Below are 23,054 nucleotides of genomic sequence, written 5' to 3'. Positions count from 1 at the left end.
TCCTGTTGGGGTATTGTGTGCCGTTGGACACTGCAGGGTGAGGCGGTATTGTTCGGCAACATTGTGGACCTCAGCCCCTTCCTTAAAAATGGGGTATATCCCCATACTACGTGGCATGCATTGAAGTCTGAACCATTATAAGTTTATGACATTTTGTCACTTTCAAGACGTAGCGAATTAGGTTCAAATTCCCCCAGTTTGTCCGTGGGCGGGAGTATATATTCAATTTAAACAGGTTCTTCTGATTTTTCTTTGGAGGAAAATTTCGACTACGATGTTTCCAATCCTATGTTCGACGAACTGCTGCTTCGTCGTTCGATATTTGGAAGTTAGGATGGCTGTGCGGGTTCTGCCTTCTGCTATGTGTGTTTCGTATTCCCGCTGTGGTAATGAATCTGTCTCTGTCTCTTGAAGGGCCAGGATGTCGGGTTTTTTCTTTTCAGTTAGTTGTAAGAGATTATGTCTCTTTAGCCTAATTCTTCTACACTTCAATTGCCAAATTTTGAGCCGTCGATCCGCGTTCTTGTCATCGAAGTTTTGAGTGGGGCTATACGTCGTCATCGTCTAACGCCTCCTCCATTCTTGCTTCTCTTCTCGGGTAGCTCTTGGGCTTTTTACAAGTGTTGTCTTTTTCTTCTATGGTGGTAGCTCTTCGATTTAGTTCGGTCTTTTCAGTTATAGTAGTGACCATTGTGTCCCAAATTTTTCTTTGGGATTCCTGGTTTTATTTGAGGGTGCTGTAATACTGTGATTTTGTGTTTGGATTTCCTCGGACGTTTGTATAGCCGTCTGCTGGAATAGACCCTGATCCTGCTTCATCTCGTTGCCTTATTCGTTTTGTCCAGCTTGGTGCAATTTGATTTGCTTTTTTTTCAACAGTTCTTCCATGCCCAATCTCGTACGTGCATGTTCATTCATGAATTATTTCGTAATTCGCGTGTTCACTTCAGCGTCACGCCAAGTGCTTCGAAGAAAGCTGGCCAATTGGGTGTATCTCGTCCTTCTCTGCTAGCGCAGGTACTAGAAGGAGGACAGGAGACTTGTGCAAGTGGAGGGAGTGTGTTGGTCTGAGAACACCACTTTTTGCACGTCTCCTTCATTAGTGTCCCGATAAGTGTATGATCCACGCCTGGAGAGCGATCGCGATGGCGATCGCGACTCTTTACGGACCCCTTCACTTGAGCAAGAGTGCGATCTGGATCTCGAATTGGTGGAAGGGGTCGACCAGCTACTGCTTTCTTTCAGAATGCCTGAGGGCACCCCCGTTGCGTCCATGGCACTATTTAGCGTAAATAAGCTGTAGTAGGTCTCTGAGGGAGCCGATGACCAGGGATTTTTTCCGCTGCTTTGACCCCATGCTTCCTGGTGCGCAGTGGGGGTGGGGTTGGTTCACTCTTTACCGCAGGTCCCATGCGGTAAGTTGCAGAGCTTGCAAGTTGGGTTGCAGTCGTGTTCCGCGTTTTCGGGTTTGTTTCCACACTTTGAGCGCAGTTCTCGTTTTGGCGGAGGTCAAACATCCTGCCTATGTCCAATATCTCCGCTTGCCTTACAGTATTGCATAGATATACAGTAGGGGTGGCATCTGTCTATTGTCCCTGGTACATTTAGGTAAAAAGGTACATGTAGTCTCTTGCAGTGTTATATGGCCGCTGACGAGTTCTCCAGTCGTCTGGTGGATACAATGTCATGGCGTTATGCAGATATGTAGTCCATTTTGTGGTCATTAGTTGTGCCATCTGTAATTCCTACTACTCCCGCAGTCGTGTTGGGCAGTGGTTTGAGATAGGCTGTAAGGCTGCACAGGTTTGGGCCTAACTGGAATAGTCTGATGGCTGTAAGGCAGTGCATCATATCCTTGTGCGCTGTGCTTGCCGCAAACATATTTTAGGCTCACTGAATTTGAGTAGCCACTTTGTTTACGAAGTCTCGAAGCGGCATGTCTACGGCTCTCGGCATACGAGGGCAGCGTCCTAGTCTTTCCATTTAGCGAGGTGACGCCCGAGCGTTGGTATGAAAACTATTTTGTAGTAGGTCTCTCGCAAAGGTGGTGACGTGTTGCTCGTGGATTTCACCGTTCTTCTGGGTGGTTTGCTGATGGTCGTACTGGGGTTGGTGGCATTTTTTGGCAGGCTGTTGATCCCTGCAGCGTATCCGGACCTTCCCTCCTCTTCTTTTCTCTTCTTGGCTGCTCTGCGTCAGTAGACTTCTTTCATTTATAGCGTTAGGTAGACTGTTCTTCTGCTGCTGTATCGAAACTTGCTTTGGCGGCCTTGTTTTTGCCTTGGTCTACAGTCTCTGGTGTTTCATGCTGCTTCTAGTCCTCTTCTTCTTGGATAATCTCTCACTTTAGCGATTGCATGTTGGAGCAGTAGCAAACAGCCAGGAGCTCACCGGCGAGCGGCGCACCCGGCCACAAGCGCCACGTGCAACGCGGAGCTGCTACCTGATCAGCTGGTGCTTAAGCCACGTCCCACACTGGGGTGATAAATTATTGTGGTTACAGTCCACGTACCAGTGAGTGCTTGATGTCGGCGTGTTCTTTGTCACGTGGTAAGTCCGATGATTGCTCACAGAGTTGCGTCGTAGCTAAATGGGATAACTGCATTAAGTACCAGGAGCCCATCTAACGCACGCCTGCACTCCGGGGGCCCCTAGTGGCTCCTAAATCTAGCCATGTTTTGCTAGTTTTTTAGATTTAGCAAAAGAAGGTGCCGAAATCCCGACCAAGGCCTCGCGTTGCCTACCAACCAACCAAGCCACACCTGGAGCAAAACCTGCTCCACGGAACCTCGACGCGACTCCAGGAACGCCGTGAAAGCCTCGTGCCAGTATGCGGCGCCACTGCGCCCCACCCATCGTCACTCTAATTCGCGCATATAATGCTTGGAATGACGAACACGACGATATCGATGCCTATGATGATTACTACTAGGACAGTGCAAAGTTACGAGGGAACAGGTAAATATACAATTTCGAGCTGGTACAAATGCGTAGTTATGCGTCCTGACGTGCTCACGTCGAACAAAATCCTGCAGCATTGCTACGGTTCAATCGTTGCGTGACTTAGTTCAAGCTTAGTAAGTTCGTTTAACCCGATAGCGTCATTAGTCTCGTTTTATATTTTCTTCGATCCTGCTAACCGTCCACTATCAGCCGTGCACTTCAGGCGTCCGCGGAAGTGCGTCACCGGGGCCAACCGGAAACTGCTACTGGTGCAGCAAGATAGTAGAGGTCACCCGAAACTCGAATACGGCAGAGAAAACACTAGAATCTGGGAAGGAGGGCCGTAATGTTATAGAGCAAAACGAAAAAAAAATATGTGTAATTTTAGCGGGGATAGCGGCTGCTGCCTCACTGGAAACCACCCCTGCCAAGGGAACTGATGCGGCAAAAACATTATGTCTCCTGACTAAGAAAGGATGAGATCGCGGCGAAAGATTACCGCAAATCTTCAATGCTAATCTTATAGAAATAACGTTTGTCCAGGTGAAAGAATAACGCCAGGCTCTCAAAAAGCAAGGAAGGCCTATATTAAGAATATAAAATAACTAAAATATCTCCTTATAAGAAGTAAGACCGGGAACCGGGCGTGTATTAGGCCGATTTTTAGATTACTTTGAAATTTTTCGCCGCCATTCAACCGGTGCAAACTCTGTGCGGAAAAGGATGGGTCGCAGAAGATGAAATCTCCTAATCATTAGGATATCGACAGAGAGGACAGTCACTTAAAAATAATGGGCATGACACAACAGAGAACCGCAAAAGGAATTTCACGATCACCAAGAAAATAAAATTTGTCACCCATGTGGAATATATTGTAATTTATTTTACCAAGAAAATGCCTAGAAAACGGGAAAAGAAATCACAAACCTTCACCAGACACTCAGCTCGCCTGCTGTACCAAAAATGTATTTTAACTGAATGAGACTAAATTAGCACCATCATGAAGGCAGCATATAATGCCGCCCTCAACCTCGCACTTGCCGGGACTACAAAATACGACGGCGACCCTGCTATGAGGAAAACCAAAGACCACCTTGAGCATCATTACCCACTCCCAAAATGCGATTTAGACTTGTTCCTGCAAGCAGAATTCCCAAACGCTTGAAAAAATTCTTCCATCTACAATGATGCCCGTTCACACTGCATTGACACCCGGACATGAGAGTGTCGAAGGTGACGGCGCGGAGAACGAAAACCACGAATATACATCAGTCTTTCTCGCTGCAAATAGGATGGTATCGTCGAAGCATCATAAGCTCGTCGCGGGATACAAACCAACATAGATACGGAGAAATCTCGGTGGGCGAAAGTGTTTTGTAGGAAATGTGCGACAATACTATAAAACTGCTACGTAAAGAAAAACTTACAATTTCTTCAGCGCAACCATGATATATTTAAATGTATGCGCACAGGATTTCTATTCAGAGATTACATGTTCGAGACCCGTCGAAACATGACAAGCATCCTTGTTAATCTCGTTACTATATCAACGTGAGCTTATTCAGACAGAACCAGGAAAAGGGATGCTGCGATAGGAGACTTGCAATTGGGACTCAACCTTTGAGGTGCTTACCATTTGTTTACCTCCTTTTCCAAAACTTCAACCGCATCTCACACGATCAAAGACTTCTTATGGCCCCCCTTCCGCTTAGAAAGAAATGGCAAAGGGTTCAGACTGGTCACGACGCTAGAGAATAAAACTTTCAAACACTGGCATTGTTGCCTGATCGAGCAACACCTCTGAGTAGCCAACTTGTCATGTTGACTACTTCGGCTGCACAATTGCAAATGGCCTCTGTCCTTCCTGTGCTACGGCGAACAAAAATTGTGCCCTCTAGTTTGGCTCTTTTGACTCAACATTAGTGTCTGGAAAACATACGTTGTAAACATAGCAAATCTTTTTAAAACGTTTATCGGGGCATAAGTAACGCTATCGCGTCGCACCTTAGTCTATGCTTTCCAAACATGAATCTGCCTACTTTTGGACTAAGAGATGTATTTCCGTTATGATCTTGTTGCAGCTCATGTTTGGCGCACAACTGCAAGTTGACCTCGTGTGCCATGTGCCACAGTGGGGCTAAGTATATGAAAAAACTGCACTCCTTTAAAAAAAAGTTGACAGAAGTGCGAAATCTAAAGTAAGCAAACCTTCTCTAAAATGGTGTCGAATAGATGGTTACACCTTCAAAGACTAAAATTAAAATTAGGAACGAAGCCATCCAATTATTTTTCGCGCATTGACTAAACACACCTATGAACAATAAAAATGTGTACGGGTACGTAATTTATGAGAGAGAGCTCTGCTATTGTACTCGTTCTTCATGATTAGTGCGTGTATTCTCTTGTCTAGAAGTGTTCCTTTTCGCGATTTTCAGGTAGCCATGTTGACCCAATAGAAGCCTGGTGTCTCGCGCGCACCGTGTGGGCAAAGATGGTATCAGAGCTTTACAGAGATGGTATCATACCAAGCAGCTTAAGGGGAAATTAGTGAGTTCTTTGTCACGACACCATGGGTCTCACTTAAGAAGATTGCGTTTTAAAAACTTAGTGCAACACTTCGTCGAGCATCAGGACATTATGAGCTGTTCTCTCATTTACATAGAGCATAACACCCCTGGTGATAGCCACCTGATCATCGTTGTTGAAACTGCCACTTGTGTCATTCGCAGAAGCGGGTGTTCGGCCAAGTGACTTCCCAACAGTAACTGACGATTCTGCATTGTGGGTGTACACTATCCCTTCAAAAAGTCTGCTCGAAAAATGTGACCCTTGAAAAATAGGCTTAGATCGAATTATAGGTAACGAACGGTAAATGACCGATACTCTGGATGCTGGGTACGTTACTTGCGCTACTCATGGCGCTACGCAAAGCTTCTAACTCTCGCGGATCCCTTATTTGCTGTACAGTTTGGCAAATGAAACAATGCGTAGTACTTCCATAAAAGCGCACCGAACGTCCAGAATAAAAACAAAACGCGGGCGCGTAAATCCGAATGGCAGATCCACAACTTATCCCGCATGACGAAGTAACAGCTGAGGGATGCAGTGCGGCCTAACTACCGGCCGGCAGGAGTGCTCCGTCACAAATACGGGACACGAAAACAGCTCCCTTGGGCCTTTTTAGTCCTGCACGTTTTATTCGTTTTGGGAGTACGCGTGGGATCTTGTTATAATACTACTGGCCGAAGGGAAGACGACACGCGCAAGCGGATTCTCGCAGGACTCGAATCATGCTTCCGTTGAGAAACAAAAAATGTGTGCAAAGGTAGCCCGCCCACGCTATTTCCGTGGTCTTCCTTCGATCATCTTTGTGTACAGCAAACTACACAGCACTATTTGTGCATCTTGGACGACGGTAAATACCACATGTGGACTTCGCTAACCCTGTGCTATCATGCCTACTGCGATAACCGGTATTAGGGTCTCCCCAAAATGAGAGAAGCGCACGCGGTCAATACAAGAGGGCGCCAGATTTTGCATTAGGTCTATACACGTTCAGATAAATTTATTTCGTCATCCACATTTTTAACTGCAAATATTCAGCTTAATTCGCTTGTTGCTCTCGGTTTCAGTGGCATTCTTCACTGAAAAATAGGTTTCCATAAAAAAATGATTTTTTCTCGTAGAAGTCCTGCCAGAAGTCGTCTGTAAATTTATTTATCCTGGTGTTTAGGTTTCTTTTTTTGGCAACCATTTTCTGTTTTTGACTACAGAAAATTTATCTTAACTTTCTGTCTTCAGTGTTTAATGTACTGCTTTTTTGCGAAATGGTTGTTTGTTTTAGGTTGTTTTCTCAACAAAATATCTCCGAACCTTCTGTTTTATTGGTTCCCTTTTTTACACAGTATTTGTGTTGCACTTTACATAAGTTTTCGTTACCACAACTATAATTACATATGGTGTCTTGTTTCTGTATACTGGAACAATTGTTTTGTTCATTTAACAAGTGTAATGTAGAAACATCACTTCAGGCCTAAAGAGTCCCCAAAAAACTATTCAGCCCTTGACAGTTATTCGCTTGCGGTCTTTTATGGTTTTCGTTACTTTTTAACATTTACTTTATTTCTTTAACAAACTTTTAACAAACTATTTCCTAAGTATTTAGAGCCTATGCAAGGAGTATAATCAACTATCTGCCTCCGGTAAAAACGCGGAGCGATATTTTGTTCCGCTATGGTGCAGGCCCTTCAGAACAGTCAACTTACATTCATCATGCGAACCAACAGTGGAGGCATGAAACAGACAGCAACCAATAAAATCAATGCGCAGTCTATACACGGCATAGTTGAAATTATTTACTCATTTTTTTTAAGATGGCCAATTGATCAAAAGACCAGCAGCTCTATCGATGGGCCGGCGCCTACACAAGGAGAACATTTGCAAAAAGGCTGCCTTAAAAATTGCCCGACCGCAGCAAAATGACGTCGATCGGGCGCTTTTTTCAGGTTTTGGTAAATTATTGTACAGCGTCAGAATATTGCAACCATTTTTTAGTATTTGATACACATTAATATTTAGTACTCTTTGCGATTTAAGGGAAGTTATTGTTCAAAGCGAGGAAAAAAACCGAAAAATTACCTTTCTTCTTTTTAGGGGCTTTCTATTCACTGACCATCAAAGAAATGTCTGTACACCAACAGACATTGTGTGTAAAACCTCTAAATTGGCACATTTTTTTACAGCGTTCCCACGCAATTATTTGGGGTGTAACCTCACCTACTAACAAGTTTCATCATCATCATCTATATTAGCCTCTCCGCACCCACTGCAGGGTAGATGCCTCTCCCACAGTTGTCAATTACCCTGGTAAAGTCTAACAGCGACCAATTTATCCCTGCAAACTTCTTGATGCCATATACCCACCTAACTTTCTGCCGCCCCTGCCAAGCTTCCGTTCTCTAGGGATCCACTCTGTCACACTTGATGACCAACGGGTATCTTGCCTACACCTTACATGCCTTGTCCACACTCATTTCTTCTTAATTTCTACTAATATGTCCTTAGCAAACGTTCATTATCTGACTCCCTCCACTGTCTTCTTGTCACCTATTGTTACACTTCTCATCTTCCGTTGCATTGCTCGCTGACTCGACCTCAATTTAGGTTGGCCCCTTTTAGTGAGCCTCCATGTTTCTGCCACGTTGGTTAGTATTGGTAAGATGCACCTGTCATACACTATCTTTTTCAGTAACATTGGTAGGCTGCTATTCATTATCTGAGAATGCCTGCCGAAAGCACTCCACCCCATTCTTATTTTTCTGGTTATGTCTGCCTCATGGTTGGGATTCTGGGTCACTTCTTGGACTACGTATAGAGTACCTCCTCTTACCACTTCCACTGCCTCGCCACCTATCTTAAACCCGGGGCTCTGCTAAAGATATTAGGCATTACGTTAGTTTCCTGCATAATAAATTTCAGCTCCTCATTTCTCTTCGGCTTGTCCAGTTCGGGGATCATGCTTTGCTATTCGTCTCCCGCTATACGTCTCTCTTTTGCTATTGGTCTTAGCCAGGCAACGTCATCAGCAAATTTGTTGTTACTGAGGCACCCTATCCTAACCCTTACCATGTTCAAAATTAATTTTTTGTATAGCTCGCCTAAATAAGCTGTGAATATTATTAGATAGATTATATATCCTTGTATGACGCCATTCCTCATAGGTATTTTGCTGCTCTTCTGATGGTGGTCGATGGTAGCTGTGGGCCCATTGCAGATATCCTGTATTCTTACTTTTTCTAGTCTACACCCTGATTCCAATGCCTTAAGGAACGTGGAGGTTTCGACCCAGTCAAATCGTTTCTCATAATCTATGAAGGCAATATATAAGGGTTCCGCACACTCCACGCATTTCTCTATCGCCGGATGTATAAGTTGAACATGGTTCATTGTTGAAAACCTTTACGAAACCATGCTTATTCATTCGGTCGACTGACATCAAGGTAGCATACATTATTAGAAATTACCTTGATATGTACCTTGTTGACCACTGACAAAACGCTGACTGGCCTGTTTCCGAGTTTTCCGCGTTCTTCTTGTCACCCTTCTTATGAATTAGGGTGATGTTCATGTTATTCCAAGATTTAGGTATGCTCGCGGTCATTGGGTATTGCGTATATCGGTGTGCCAGTTGTTGTAGAACAAATGTGCCGTCATCTTTCAAGAGGTCTGCTGTTATCTGATCCACACCAGGTGCGTTTCACCCGTTCACATCTTTCAAAGCCTTCTTTACTTGTGTTACTGATTGGACGTCTATATCCTCAAAACTACATCCTCATTCGGTATTTTCCAAAATACATCGGCTGCTGTACAGATATCCTTATTTGTGACCAGATTGCCTTGCTGTCAATAAGTGCATACAGCTGATTTTCCCAAATGTCTTGATGCCTAGTGGCTGATTTCAGGTTGCCTCCAGCATATTCGGTCCTCTCCATGTTACACTTTGGTATGTGAGCTTTGTTACACTTATTGGTAAATTTTAAAAGCTGAGCTAGTTCTTTTCTCAATTGGGGTAGAGACTGTGATGCTTTGCCTTGATCCAAATAAATCTTTCGTCTCCTGGGAGAGTTTACGAGTATCCATTCCAGCGATCATATCTCCGACTTGTACTGCACATTCGTTGCTGCGTGTAAGATTGTCGCTGTTTTCACGTGTCGTAATTGATTGATTGTAGGGTTTAACGTGCCGACGCAACGCAGGCGATGAGGCGCGCCGTAGTGGCCGGCTCTGGAATAATTTTGACCACCTGGGGTTCTTTATGGTGCGCCGAAATCTCGCGCACACGGGTGTTTTTGCTTATCGCCTCCATCAGAAAAGCGGCTGCCGTGGCCGGTAATCGAACCCGCGGCCTCGTGCTCAGCAGCGCAACACCTTAGCCACTGAGCCACTGCGGCGGGTGTTTTCACGTGTCGTAAACTCTGCTTCCTCTGTTAGAGGTGAATATCGGTTCTGCGGTGCGATCCTGAATTCTTCAACTTTCCATCTTTCTGTTAGCTCATTATTCGGCTTTTTGCCTCCTGGCTTATAATGTTTCTTCATCAAATCTAGCCTAATTCCACATCTCATAAAACGGTTGTCACTACACCTCACCCTTCATAATACTTCCACATGCTGCATGACACCAGTATGAAGTATATTTCATTTTTATGCTCTTTATTTGAGCTCCACCGCGTCCGCTCCCCGCTCTCCTGTTTGCAGAAGGTGTTCATGAGGAGTAGATTATTCCGTTCTGCAAACTCAACCAGTAGGCCACCCGCTATTACTATATCGCAGATAATAGTTTCCAGCAGCCTTTTCTGAAGCCTGATCCTTGCATACTTTAGCATTGGAGTCTCCAATAATTACGGTATACTGTGTTTTTACTTCAGCCATTGCCGATTCCACATCTTCGTAGAAGCATTCAAGTAGCTGGTCGTCGTGGCTGTATGTAGGCGCGTAGCCCTGTACCACCTCGAGTTTGTACCTCTTATTAAGCCTAATTTCAAGACTAGCTACCATTTCGTTCATGCTATACTATTCGTCAATGTTCCCAGTATGCTTTTATTTACTAGAAATCGTACTCCCATTTCTCTTGTGTCCGCTAGACCACGGTACCATAGGACGTGTTCATTTTTCAGCACTGTAATGGCTTCACCTGCCCACCTAACCTCACTAAGCCTTATTATATCCCATTTCTTGGCCTCTAATTCCTTGAAAAACACCTCCAGGCTTGTCTCCGCTGCTGAAGCTTTTGTACTAAACGTTTTCAAGTTCCGATTTTATTGGAGGCATGTCTGGGGCCAGGGATTCTTAACACGCCCTCCTGCATCACAGGTCTGACTGCCGCAGTGGTCAGTTTCTTCGTAGCCTTCTTGGGACGCAGTGCCGAGGATTAATTGGCATATTCTTGGGAGATTGTGGCCATTAGTACACCAGGGTGGCCAATCCTGCTCTGGTGAGGGAGTGCATTACCAGGAATTGTCACTGGGGTAAGGCCGCACCCCAAGTCTCCTTGAGCAATTCTATCAACACGCGGATTGTTTTTACCCGAGAAGAATTGCGCTGCAGCGGGTTGCCAAACACGGTCGTTCGCCACGCGAGGCGGATGCTCTACCTCTAAGCCACCACTTCCCCCTTTCAATTGGATGTTGGGTTCCCGTTACTCAGACTCATAATTCGGAGCACCCTTTTATCCTCAAGGCCTCTAACAGCGGCCTTCGGTCAGAGCGCTTAAAACAAAGTAATGCTTGTAATACCTCAAACATTTTGTTTATTTAAACCACAACAATATTTACAGTAACTGAGGAAGCTTACTCTTCACATTCTTCAAGCTATGTTAACAATACCTACTCTAAATCCCTCCGCATTTCTCTGCTAGCCAAATGGGTAAATGAATACACCTTTGTTCCAACTTTTTGAGAAGTACTGTGTGCTTTTAACGATTTTTTTGTTTTGGTCGATTGTTGCAGGCTGAACAAGCCGCACCTGCTCACAAGTGATCCGTGCGGGTTTTGGGAACAATATGAACACAGCGATCCAAACTGGCAGGACATTCGTGTCTTATGCGAAGGTAAGTCACGGCGTGTTGGTGCTCCGCATTTCCGTAGAAAACCAAGAAAGCCAGGTATCACGCTTCGTAGGACACGTGGATGTGGACAGTTTGAAGCTGGTAGTGGAGCAAATTATGATTTAGCTACCATTGCCATAAAAACTCTGCTGTAACGGCTAGGAGAGTTTTGTATGCTGGCTTTAATTTACTGACGCTGTGTGAATGTATTTTTCATGAAATTGTCTGGGGCCACGCTCGGAAACAGCATAAACAATGCGTTTCTTCGGCATTTGGGCGACCAACCGGCCTTCGTTTTCTCTGAGCTGTTGATGTGCGCGGGGTGGTGGAGGGTCAAGGAGCGGAACGAATAGAATGCTTTTTTGAGAAGGATGCTCGAGGCGCTGGTTCGAGATTGGATCAAAAGGAAGAAAAAACAAAATAAAGTTCAGGAGTCTTACATCTTACAAAACTGTCCAAACTTTAAGTCATAGTTTCAGTTCGTCTCGAATCAGTGTCCAGCCCACCGTCGGAGCACACATCACATTGCCCTAAACAGGCCACTCACAATCGCGTAGTTAGCCACATAATGGAGAGCGGAAGCATTTGATTTCAGTTGGTGGATGTGGTCTTCTTCTGAAAATGGTGTTGTAACATTATTTATTAAGGTGTCACGTCCTTTATAGAACGCGGAGCGTGCCCAGATAAGGCGACACATACTTGGAATGATGTCCACATCACAAAACCGACTTAATGTAGGCCAGGCGACGTTAGGAAAGTACATTTTCTAACGATATTTGGGGTGTATACTGCGTGTGCATAAAATTATTTGCCAAACTTTCAGCTGATTTTGGCAGTCCGCTCGTGAGGCATAAAACCACAGGCGGAGAGGCGTCCTGGAGTTGTCTACGGCTGTGTTTATGAAGTTGGCGCAGCTGTGTGCGCTAGGTATCGGAAGGCTCCCTTTCGTGCGAGTGTGGGTCAGTGGGAGTTGAAGTTTGAAGGCTCTCCTAGGCAGCGTCAGGTGCCTCCTGATTCCCTATACCGATGATGGAATGGCCAGGTTTCCAAAGCAATCTAATATAAAAATATGTTTGGGTAGTGTTTGAATTAGTGAAAGAATTTGAGTAGCAACGCCATATAGAGTGTAGGACTTGTACAGTTCTTGAAGCACAATGGGGGACCCCGTGACGATCCCAAAGCGTGGGGGCACCATGATCTCCATTTGGGATTGCTGGTCCTTTTAGCTTTTGCAGGGAACCAAGAATTCCAAGTGATGCCACTTCTTGGACACTTCCACCTCCCACCAGAACAATTTTCTTCTCTAAAGGGAGAACGCAAGAATAAATAAATCTACCTGTCAAAAATAAATATTGATGCCCACTTTGCGTCACTACACAACAAACAAGTCACGTATGACTTCGTTTCATCTTCTCGCCGCAAATAGCAGCAATTATTGAATGTCAGTGGGGTAGAAATTGAGCAAACAATTCGGAACGTTCCGTTCCGAATTGTTTGCTCAATTCGGAACGGAAGTCTTACTGAAGTCTTTGTATTTTTCCTTTCAGTATGTTCGTGGTGTTTCGCTCGTTGGTACTTGTGCTTTGTAGCCTTAATTTCCAATTCTCTTCATGCTGGTGTTTTTGTTTTCGCCCCTTAAACTCGAAATATAACTCTTCATGTCCACCCACGTATAGAAGATTGAAATAAATGCTGCCAAGCTTTGATTTGCACATGCACGGCAAGGGTCTAACCTTCACGCCATTTTTATATTGTCGCTGGAAGTAGTCGATCCCCAAAGCATATTTACGATGTGTTGGCCGAAGTTTTATTGCTGTAGTTTTTAGGCCCAAGGATATCCCGCATAAATTTGCCGTTAGTAAGGTCCAGGCTCAACTGTGAATTAGTGTAGAGCCGCCGCGAAGGCTTAGAAGTTGTGCGGCTGGTACCACTCTCCTTGTTGGATCCCGGACGGGGCGTCTACTTTACCGAACGAGGCGAAAAACTAAACGCGGCCCTATCCGGTGTGCAATCTGCTCACACAGTGCAGCGGCGTTTCTCTTGTCTAAGACAGAAGGTCAATAAGCCCTCTTGCGAGATAGGTTATGTCGTCACCGTGCAGGTTCTGTGGTTCGCGCAGACTAACAAGCAGTCAATGGCAGCAGAGGAGGGATCTCTGCTCTTTTTCTCTCGCCTAGGGGAGGTTGAGCAACCTGCTCTTGCGAAACCACTGCACCCTCTACCAGTGAATACGTGAATAGATTTATACGAGGCCGGCAGAGGGTCTGGGAAGTTTCTCTCAATGCTGTATTACGCACGGCATTCAGAAGGTGGACACAAAGGGTTTACAGGCAACTGGTCCACTGGGAAAAAGAAAATCCCCGGTGGATGCTTGGAACTTTTCAAGAATGCAGTCGTGAAAGCCTGTGATTCCAATGTTTCTGACAGCAGGAAACGAGGAAAAAAAATTACAAAGTAATTGAGTTTCTCATATTTTCTTGCTGTGCGATCCTGCAGGTGCTGTTGAATAAAAACAAGGTCCAGTTTTTTTCCTGAGACATGTTTAGGTATATTACTCGCACGAACCCAAAGGGGAATCAATTCCATTATTTCCCTCTATTGGCGGAACAGATTGAGTTTCATCTAGAAATGAAAAACCGGCAATATATTTTAATATATTGGGTGCTTGTAAACTGTTCCGTACACAACTTAGAATTCCTATTTAAAAGTCCGCTCTACTAAGCCGACGTACGACATACGTAGGCCGAAGAATTAGCCTAGGCCGTTGGAGTTGGTGCAGTGGAGCAGTTCCTTAAATTTACATAGAAACCACATCCCCACTGGCTGAACAAACGCGTTGTGAAAGAGCATTTTTGGTTGAAGAAAAAAATTCAAACAGGAGGAACTAACCAGCTCAAGATTTAAGAAGCATTGTTGGCGTTAGGTTATGCTACATTGTGTCTTGTGGATAAGGATGGCGAGGTGAACGATTTGAATTCACTTCAAAGCCTGGGTTATAAAAATATAGAAATAATTACCCCAGCTTTCCTCACTTCTCGTAGCCAATGTTGATGTAAGAAGCGAAGCTGCCTGGTGTTTGCTAAGCTCTATAGAACTTCTCAAAGCGGGAAGATATATTCCCATCCTGAAGAATTCAATTTCGCGGAGTTCACTGCGAGCGATGTATGGGAGTCTTCTTCTTCCTTACATATGCAAAACAGCATGTGAACCGATACAAGCGTTTCTGTGCTTCGAGGTGGAAGCATTTTCGAACGCGTATTTTTTATACCGTGAAATCAAGCATCCATGTATTTTTACACCAAATGGCAATGCAAATGTCTCTTATACATAATTTTCTGGCGAAAACTGCGGAATGTGTTTTTTGCTCAACAATGTTGACAAGTGTAAACATTGTAGCCCGATTTAGTAGTTAGAAATGCTTTGCCTATATAAAAGCCTCATTTTAGTTTCTTTTACCTGCTGGGCATGGGCTCGGCCCATGCTGTCGCCCTCATTAGACAGTGCCCTCTCCATATCGCAGCACTCACGCTACCACGTTTCGTCGTACGAAAGCCTCAACAAAAAGCAGCTTTGCTCTGAAGAAGATTGTTGCTGTGGATGCTTTTGATTTCTCTTGTGTTCAAATACCCCCGCAAAGCTGTTTACGTCAGCGCCCCTGCTCGCAGCAAAACGCAGACCAGCGATTGCGAGACAATATGAGTAATCTTGGCACGCTTGTTTAATGTTTGCGCGCTGAAATAGGGAGATTAGCCATGTTTTTTTGCTTTTTCATCTACTGTAAACCGAAGTTTTATTGCGGTTTCATCTTCTGTAAATGAGGCAGACTACAATAGGCTTCTATGGGCAATGTATTAGTCCGTTTACAACTTGTGACGTTTGTGGTTTTTCAGAACTTGAAGCCTAAGTTCTTGCGATGAATTTACCAAGTGTTTTACCTATTACAGCCCCATTCTACTATTCGGACGACAAAAGCTGTGGTACGTATCTGCATATGTTTTGTATCATCAATACAAAGTTTACGTTCAAAATATAACACAGCGCGGTGGATGAAGTTTAACTCGCCCACCATCATATTATACTTACGCATTTAAAAATATATATTGTTACGAAACATATATGCACCACATTCTGCTGGTGTCCCTCTCCAGGTACTTGTTAAATTTTTTGTCATTCTGGGAATAAAGTTTCGCGATACCTATCAGGATGCGACACCATGCAAGTAGAGAATAAAATATGCACAATCTTTGCGAAAATGTTACTAATGGTAGCCTCAACCACCGTGATTAAGCAAGAAATAGTGGTACTTTTGCAAGTACTTCTTTCAGGAGACTTTTGTCCATGCTTAAATCAAGCTCATCACTTTGTCGCCGAGACGCCGTCGGAGGTTGCGGACGTTCCGCGGTGTGGCCTTTATATTTACATACTATAATAACCATTACCATCGTCCCGACCAGAGTGTTCGTAGAGCAAACAGATAGGTAATCATTAATGTGTATAGCGGGAGACGAGGCTTCTGGGGTTGTCATGACCAGTGCAGCTACTGTGACAAACTTGGAAAGCCGGGGCTGAAAATAGGAGCACATCATGCAAACTTCTTCATGTATTACACTATATCAGCCAATGCATCGTCTACCGAGCCTACTACCTATAATACCGAGCATAACCTTGGATTAGGAAGTGCACATACACCGAGGAATACAGCAACATTGTTTACGTCCTCCGAATGGGCATTTATAATTGACTTCTCGTCTTACAAATGTACAAGGGGGCATCTTTATTTTTATTTATTTAAATTGCGTCTGGAAGGTGCATTTAGGGTAAGGGTATGTTTCTCCTTGTCATTTATTTATTCAAGCATGCTTGTTGTGGGTACTGAGACAAAGGTTGTCCCACAGTCTATAATTGCTATGTAAATGTGTTTTGGTGAAGTATGCAGGTTTTTCTATTAGCTTAGAACGACATGGTTGTTAAAGTATTGTTTAGCACCTTATCAGAAACCCAGTTTTCTCCCTTGGTTGTGGGTTTTAAAGGCTGCCACTTATGCGGTTTACGATTACTTTGGTAAACACCTAGTAAATAACTGAGAGCAGGTTTATATATGTAATTCTAAAGGTCATTGGTGACTTACTTCTTTAAAATCAATGTTAAATTGGGGTTTCCGGCCTATGGACACTTTTTGCTTCTAAGAATTTTGAATATAGAGAAACAAGATTTTCAGTACAATTTGTTTTACTTCCTTGTAAAGGTCTGAGGTTATCCCGACGTCACCTGCAGCTATGCCTTTGAGAGCCCTTTTTACTTTCTATTTAGTTACTGGTAAGAAATGGCATTCTAATCTTGCATCCTGGTAGTCTGATCAAGTATAACGTCGCTGGCATGTGGCCCGATGTAAACTTGTTCCGCAAATATGATTATCTTATTGATTCCCGCGTATGTTAGCCTTCTCGTCTCTGTTTAGGTACATTTTGAGTTTGCCGCTGGCTAGCTTCCTCTAGTTGCTGTCAAGCTTCCTCCTATTTGCAGAGTTTTCTCAATCACTGCTATGTTATATACACGAATGCCGTTTGTTTTACTCCTGTAATCAATTGAGACAGCTCTTTTAACTCAACGTGAAACACCGTTTTTTTGACATGTTTATGTTCCCAGGTCTCGCAATTAGTTACTTCGTTTTACCAGTTTTCCAGTTCCGTACCTACATGCTGCTTCTCCAACGGCTTCTGCAGATTCTGTAATTGCCGTTGTAGGTTCTTTCGCCTATCTAGACTATCCATGTTCTGCTTGTTTAGAAGAGCAAATTTGTTTTGAAGAGTTGTTTTAAGTTCCTCTGTACGGGGTCTGCTTGGTACGGGGTCTGACGGAATCCATGCTTGGTGTTTGAAGGTTACCTTCAAATTATTATAATTAAGAAGTAATTTGAAGGTAACAATAATTGAATCCAACTTCAACAGCAACCACGCACGCGAAGTTCGCGAATCATATCTCATATTTAAGTTCAAAATCGCATCCTCGGGGTTGAACGAAGGCATGGGCGCACTGACATGTTTGCCACAGTAATTACTCGCCTTTCTTCCGTTCGCTTCTTGCGTGACCAATCCTCTTTTTAGCATACCAGCGCCAGCTTCATCCCTCCAGGTTCACTCACGTAGCCCCGGTGCCGGCTTAGCCACATCGCGCCGGCTTCACGTGACACATTCCTAAGACGAAAACCGAAGGCGTGCTCACGCGTGCTCCCCAGTTCTTTATCTCGTACTGCCGCCTTTCCCTCCCTCCCCCCCCCCTCCACCCCGCTTCTTCTGCTGACGCATTACTAGCGTGACACAACCCTAAGACGAAAAGCGATGGCGTGCTGACGCGCGTTCCCCCAGTTCCTTATCTCGTTCTGCCACCTTTATTCCTTTCTCTTCCCCCCGCCCCCCCCGCTTCTGTTAATTCCTATGAGGAGAGGCGCCAATTTACCTCCTTCCTAGACGCCCCTTTGCATTTTTTGTTTCTCTTTGTGTTGTACCACCTGACAATAATTACTTCTAAACAGGGCGCATTGTAGCGCACCTTTTCTCCCAAAAAAGAGGGAGGGCAGTGCATTCCCTCTCATGTGTATGTCTAGCGTTTGTGCTTGTTTTGCTGAATGATGACGTATGATTTCTTTTAAAGAGGGCGCACTGTAGCGCAACTTCCTCTCTCTACACGCATCTGTAAAAGCGTGCTGCAGTGTACTGTAAATATTACTCCGATGAAGACTGGACCACCAGTCGAAATGTTAGTAAAAATGTTTGTTTTTGTTTTTTGAGACTTGCGTCGGACTCTACTTTTTGATTTATATTTATATATATATATATATATATATATATATATATATATATATATATATATATATATATATATATATATATATATATATATTGAAAGGCGAAGATTCGAGGCAGCCTTTTATCCAGGCGATCGGGGCCGAAGAACACCAGATCACACGATGATGATGATAATCTACAAAATGAAGAAGTGGCGAAGGCCACTGTGTGATGATGGGGATTTACAGGTGATGCATAGAAATGCGCCCTTGTGAGGGGATTGGCCCTCACACTAGTTCGCCCTTCCAAGCAATGCAGCCACCTGACTCAATCTGTCCCCACACTATTTTCTCCCTCTTCGCGAAGGCAGGCGCCCGTCGCCATCAGTCCTCATAATATATATATATATATATATATATATATATATATATATATATATATATATATATATATATATATATATATAACAAGACTAGCGGATCAAGACCAGACTTCGCAAGCCGAGACCAGATCAATCAAAGATACCCGTTCCCAGCCCTCTCATCCGACGTGGGTCGAGTTGCTCAGAGGCCGTTTCTGCCTTCAAGATATCGCTGCTGCAATGCCAGGCATCATCAACGCATCACCGTCATCTGTGTCGATAAGCACATCTCCACTGTAAATTTCCATCGGATTGCCCGCCCGCATCACAATCGCCACCTGACCATGGCTTCAACGGTTGTGGTCACGGGACACACAGGCAGGCAATGTCCCATTCTCCCTGTTTCAGTCACCAGACGACGAAGACGAGGAAGAGGTGGCTGGGGCCTGGAGCGCGCTGTCTTGTTGCAGCCATACAAATATATTTACTGTAAATAGATCGTTCCCCCATCGCATCATTAATCTCATCTTTGTCCTGCCGACACGTAGCTATATATATATATATATATATATATATGCTTAGGAAATGAGGGGCTCGTTAGGCAATACAGAAAGAATTGCAGGCCGTCTCCAACGCCAAAGAAGGCATAGGGGAATGGTTGTACTATTTTTTTTGCCGTTTGTGAAATATATATTTATATATTTTATCAATTGAAGTGGGAAAGAAAGAAACAAAGAAAAACACGCGCCCAGACTGGGGACCGAACCCACGCCTTTCGATTTGATCTAGAATGCCTTACCAATTCGGCTATCTGGGCGACTGTGTTCTTCCTAACTTTAAGGGGTATTTATATTTACAACAACTATATCTGGCACTTGAGGGTGGCCTGAGTGGCGCTGGTTAGCACCGTCGAGCGTCAGACATAGTTGCAGTAAATATAAATAACCCTGAATTGAAGGAGAACGCAGTCGCTCAGATAGCCGAATTGGTAAGGCATTCGAGATCAAATCGAAAGGCCTGGGTTCGGTCACCACTCTGGGCACGTGTTTCCTTTCTTTCTTTCTTTCTCGCTTCAAATAGTACAAAAAATTTATATATAATTTCACTAACGGCAAAAAAAATATTCAAACCATTCCCCTATGCCTTCTTTGGCGTTGTAGATTGCCCGCATTTCTTTGTGTATATATGTATATATATATATATATATATATATATATTTATTTATTTATATATAAAACTAGAGAAAGATAAACTCACAAAGCGCGCAGAAATAGTATAAGTAAAGAGTCGGATACACAGCAAGAACAATAACAAACAAGGTTTCCTTACGTAGCGGCAACGGGACTTGCCTTCATCAGAGTAAAGTTACATGATTTTGCTGTCGCAAACATTTCGAACACATTTCTTATATAGGTTTCATAAAACTGTGAGAAGGAGCGGAAAATGATTCGGAAATGGAAAGTGTGCATACAGTCGGGCTACGCCTATGTTACAACAACAACAAACAAAAAAAATGGGGGGGGCGGGAGCGAGAGAGAGAAAAAGGGGTCGTGTTAACAATGCAGCGTTCAAAGTTGCCCCATGACGGGTCAATGTATGCCGCGCGGGCTGCAAGTTCAGACAATGCGGGAAACTGGACAACCGCGGTTTGAAAAGAAAGGGGAGTATACAGTAAGGTTTTCAGTGGCTGGGGAGACTGGTTGGGGCGGAAGCGAATATGGGTGTGCCCCCCGCGGATGAAGAGAATAGATAGGGGGCACGAAAGAGCATTTCACAGAAGCTAGCAACTGAACAGAAAATAGGTAGGGTCACAAAAGGTTAAACATGAATAGATCACAAAGAGTCAGACATTCCTAAGTGGTGGTGGGAACGAGGTCTCCTTCCCTAGGACAAATGGCATTGTTGAGCCGCATTAGGCTAATAAAGCTGCTGTATTAGGAGAGTTTCTGCGAATTTTGATGGGAAACTCGAGGGTAGGAATAATGAACATGGTTATAAAAATTATGAAGCCGCTAATTTTCATCGACGGATAAGCACGTTAGTTTTCCGTAACTTTCATTAATTCCAAGTGTGGCTGACCAAAACTTACAAATGAGATAATATTCCCGAACCTCGCGGTCGTGGTGCGTTTTGAAGGCGGATTCTAAAATCTTTGCTTTGAGATGTTCAAATGTTTGCCCGGGACTGTTTACATGTCTTGACAGGGGCAAATAAGGGCAGCTTTTTGCTTGAGACCGGTGATTATTGAACCGTATTCGGAAGGGCGTTTCAGTTTGGCCGATATATTGTTGCCTACAAACAGTGCACTCTAGAAGATACACGACATTAGCGGAGTCACAGTTAAAGTTACCTTTTATATTTACGTAGTAGTCTGAAGCCGTGCTCGTGGCGCGCTGTGTAGTGGTCATGTGTGGGCATACTTTACATCGGGGTTTATTGCAGGGCATGCAGCCAGTAGTTGCCGGTCGGTTGATACGAGAGTCAGTAAGAAAGTCACCTACATTCTTATTACGCCGGTAGACAACGCGTGGTGGTTCGAGGAATATGCTTTTTAAGCGGTCACTTTGCATTAAGATATTGTGATGTTTTTTTAGCACGGTTGACACTCTTGGAGCGGAGTATGAGTGGGTTAAAACTAAGTTAGTTGGCGGGTTCCCGTTCGGGACTTTTTTCTTACAGATTTCGTTACGGTCTAATTGGTTGGCTCGCACAATAGCGTCGTCAATAACTTTTTCCGGGTATTTTTTATTCAGAAGGGCGGTCTTGAGTTCTCGACAGTTTGAGTCAAAGTCGGCTTGGTTTGAGCAAATTCTCCTAAATCGGTGGGCTTGGCAGTAGGGTATTGCTGTCTTGCAGTGTCTGACATTGCTACTTCGGAAGTGCAAATACTGCCGCGTGTCTGTTGGTTTTCTATACAGTTTAGTTTGAAGCCGACCTTGGAAGGTAGTAACGGTGACGTCCAGAAAGTTTACACTGTGTTCCAAATAGGAATGAGCAAGGGAAATACTAGGATGGGCTTGGTTAAATGCCTCACTGAAGGTGAGGTGCTCCGCTTCACCGTGTTGCCAGATCATGAATAGGTCATCAACATACCTTTTATAGTACATTGGCTTTTAATTTTGGGTGTCAAGAAAGTTTGATTCGAGGTCGTCATAGCAATGCTGACTTCTCCCGTGGAAGGTCCCCCAGCCAACGCGGGGGAAACTAAAAGCTGCAACTTCTGGAAGTAAAGTTTCTCTGCGGCGGAAAACCGAAAACCCTACAACGACGCAAGGACGCGCCGAAGGCAGTGATTCACGACATGCCCTCATCCCGACGACCCGAACTAACCCTGACAAGACTCCCGAACACGACGACAGCTACACGGCGCGACGCGTACCCGACATGGCCGAGACTGTCGCTGAGAAGACGACGACGGCTCACAGTGCCCGACCGTCAACACGCACAAGCCGAGATGCGACGCCCCGACGCACCCGGAACTCGAGCAAGGCGGCATCCGGCGTCAAGGTGTCCATTGACGGCTTTGAAGTAGTCGCTCTCGTAGACACCGGAGCCGAGTACTCAATAATGAGCGGACCATTTACGTCTCAGCTGAAGAAAGTTATGACCTGATGGGACGGTCCGCACATACGCAGAGCTGGAGGCCACCTCGTGACTACAAGTGGAACATGCACATCCCGCGTACATATAGACGGCACGACCTACCCTGCCGCGTTCGTTATCTTGCCAAACTGCTCCCGCGACGTAACTCTCGGAATCGACTTTTTGACAGACAACAGTGGAATATTTGATCTAAAGGCCAAGTCCGTAACGTTTTCCTCCCATCACTCCATGACGCCGGTAATAACCGAACATTAAGCCCGACATACCCGATAGTCACCGTACCGCGTCTCTTCACACGAGCGCGAAGCCATCCGGATTCAATCACACGACATGCTCAGCGACGACATAATACAGCCATCGAAAAGTCCGTGGGCTGCGCCGGTCGTACTCGTCAAGAAATAAGACAGCACTTTAAGGTTCCGCATTGTATATCGAAGACTGAACAAAATCACCAAAAAAGACGTGTACCTCGGCCACAAATTGACACACGCCCATGACCACCTCTGCCACGTGAAGAACTTCTCATCGATGGATCTGAAGACCGGATACTGCCAAATTGAAATGGACGAGAAGCACCAAAAAAAGACTGCATTTATAACTCCAGAGGGTCTATACGAGTTCACGGCGATGCCGTTTGGGCTATGCACGGCACCTGCAATGTTACAAAGAGTTTTGCAAACTGTGCTAGCTAGCCTCAAGTAACACACCTGCTTCGTATACCTTGACGACGTTGCGGTATTCGCCCGGACTTTGCAAGGTT

The 23,054-nt window shown here is 44.5% G+C and overlaps 1 protein-coding gene across 1 annotated transcript in view; it reads left to right on the top strand.

Moving 5' to 3' along the window:
- Positions 1 to 23,054, top strand: part of LOC144139802 (uncharacterized) — a 152,720-nt gene that overhangs the window by 41,050 nt on the left and 88,616 nt on the right. Inside the window, exons 3-4 of the mRNA XM_077672055.1 lie at positions 11,448 to 11,548; positions 15,490 to 15,522. Of these exons, the coding sequence (XP_077528181.1) occupies positions 11,448 to 11,548; positions 15,490 to 15,522 (134 nt within the window). The remainder of the gene's footprint in view (positions 1 to 11,447; positions 11,549 to 15,489; positions 15,523 to 23,054) is intronic.

Source organism: Haemaphysalis longicornis, unplaced genomic scaffold, assembly GCF_048455015.1.
Source record: "Haemaphysalis longicornis isolate Haplotype H1 unplaced genomic scaffold, Haemaphysalis longicornis Haplotype H1 scaffold_5, whole genome shotgun sequence".
Lineage (NCBI taxonomy): Eukaryota > Metazoa > Arthropoda > Arachnida > Ixodida > Ixodidae > Haemaphysalis > Haemaphysalis longicornis.
Note: the sequence above shows the minus strand (reverse complement) of the source record. Positions and strands in the feature narration are given on the sequence as shown.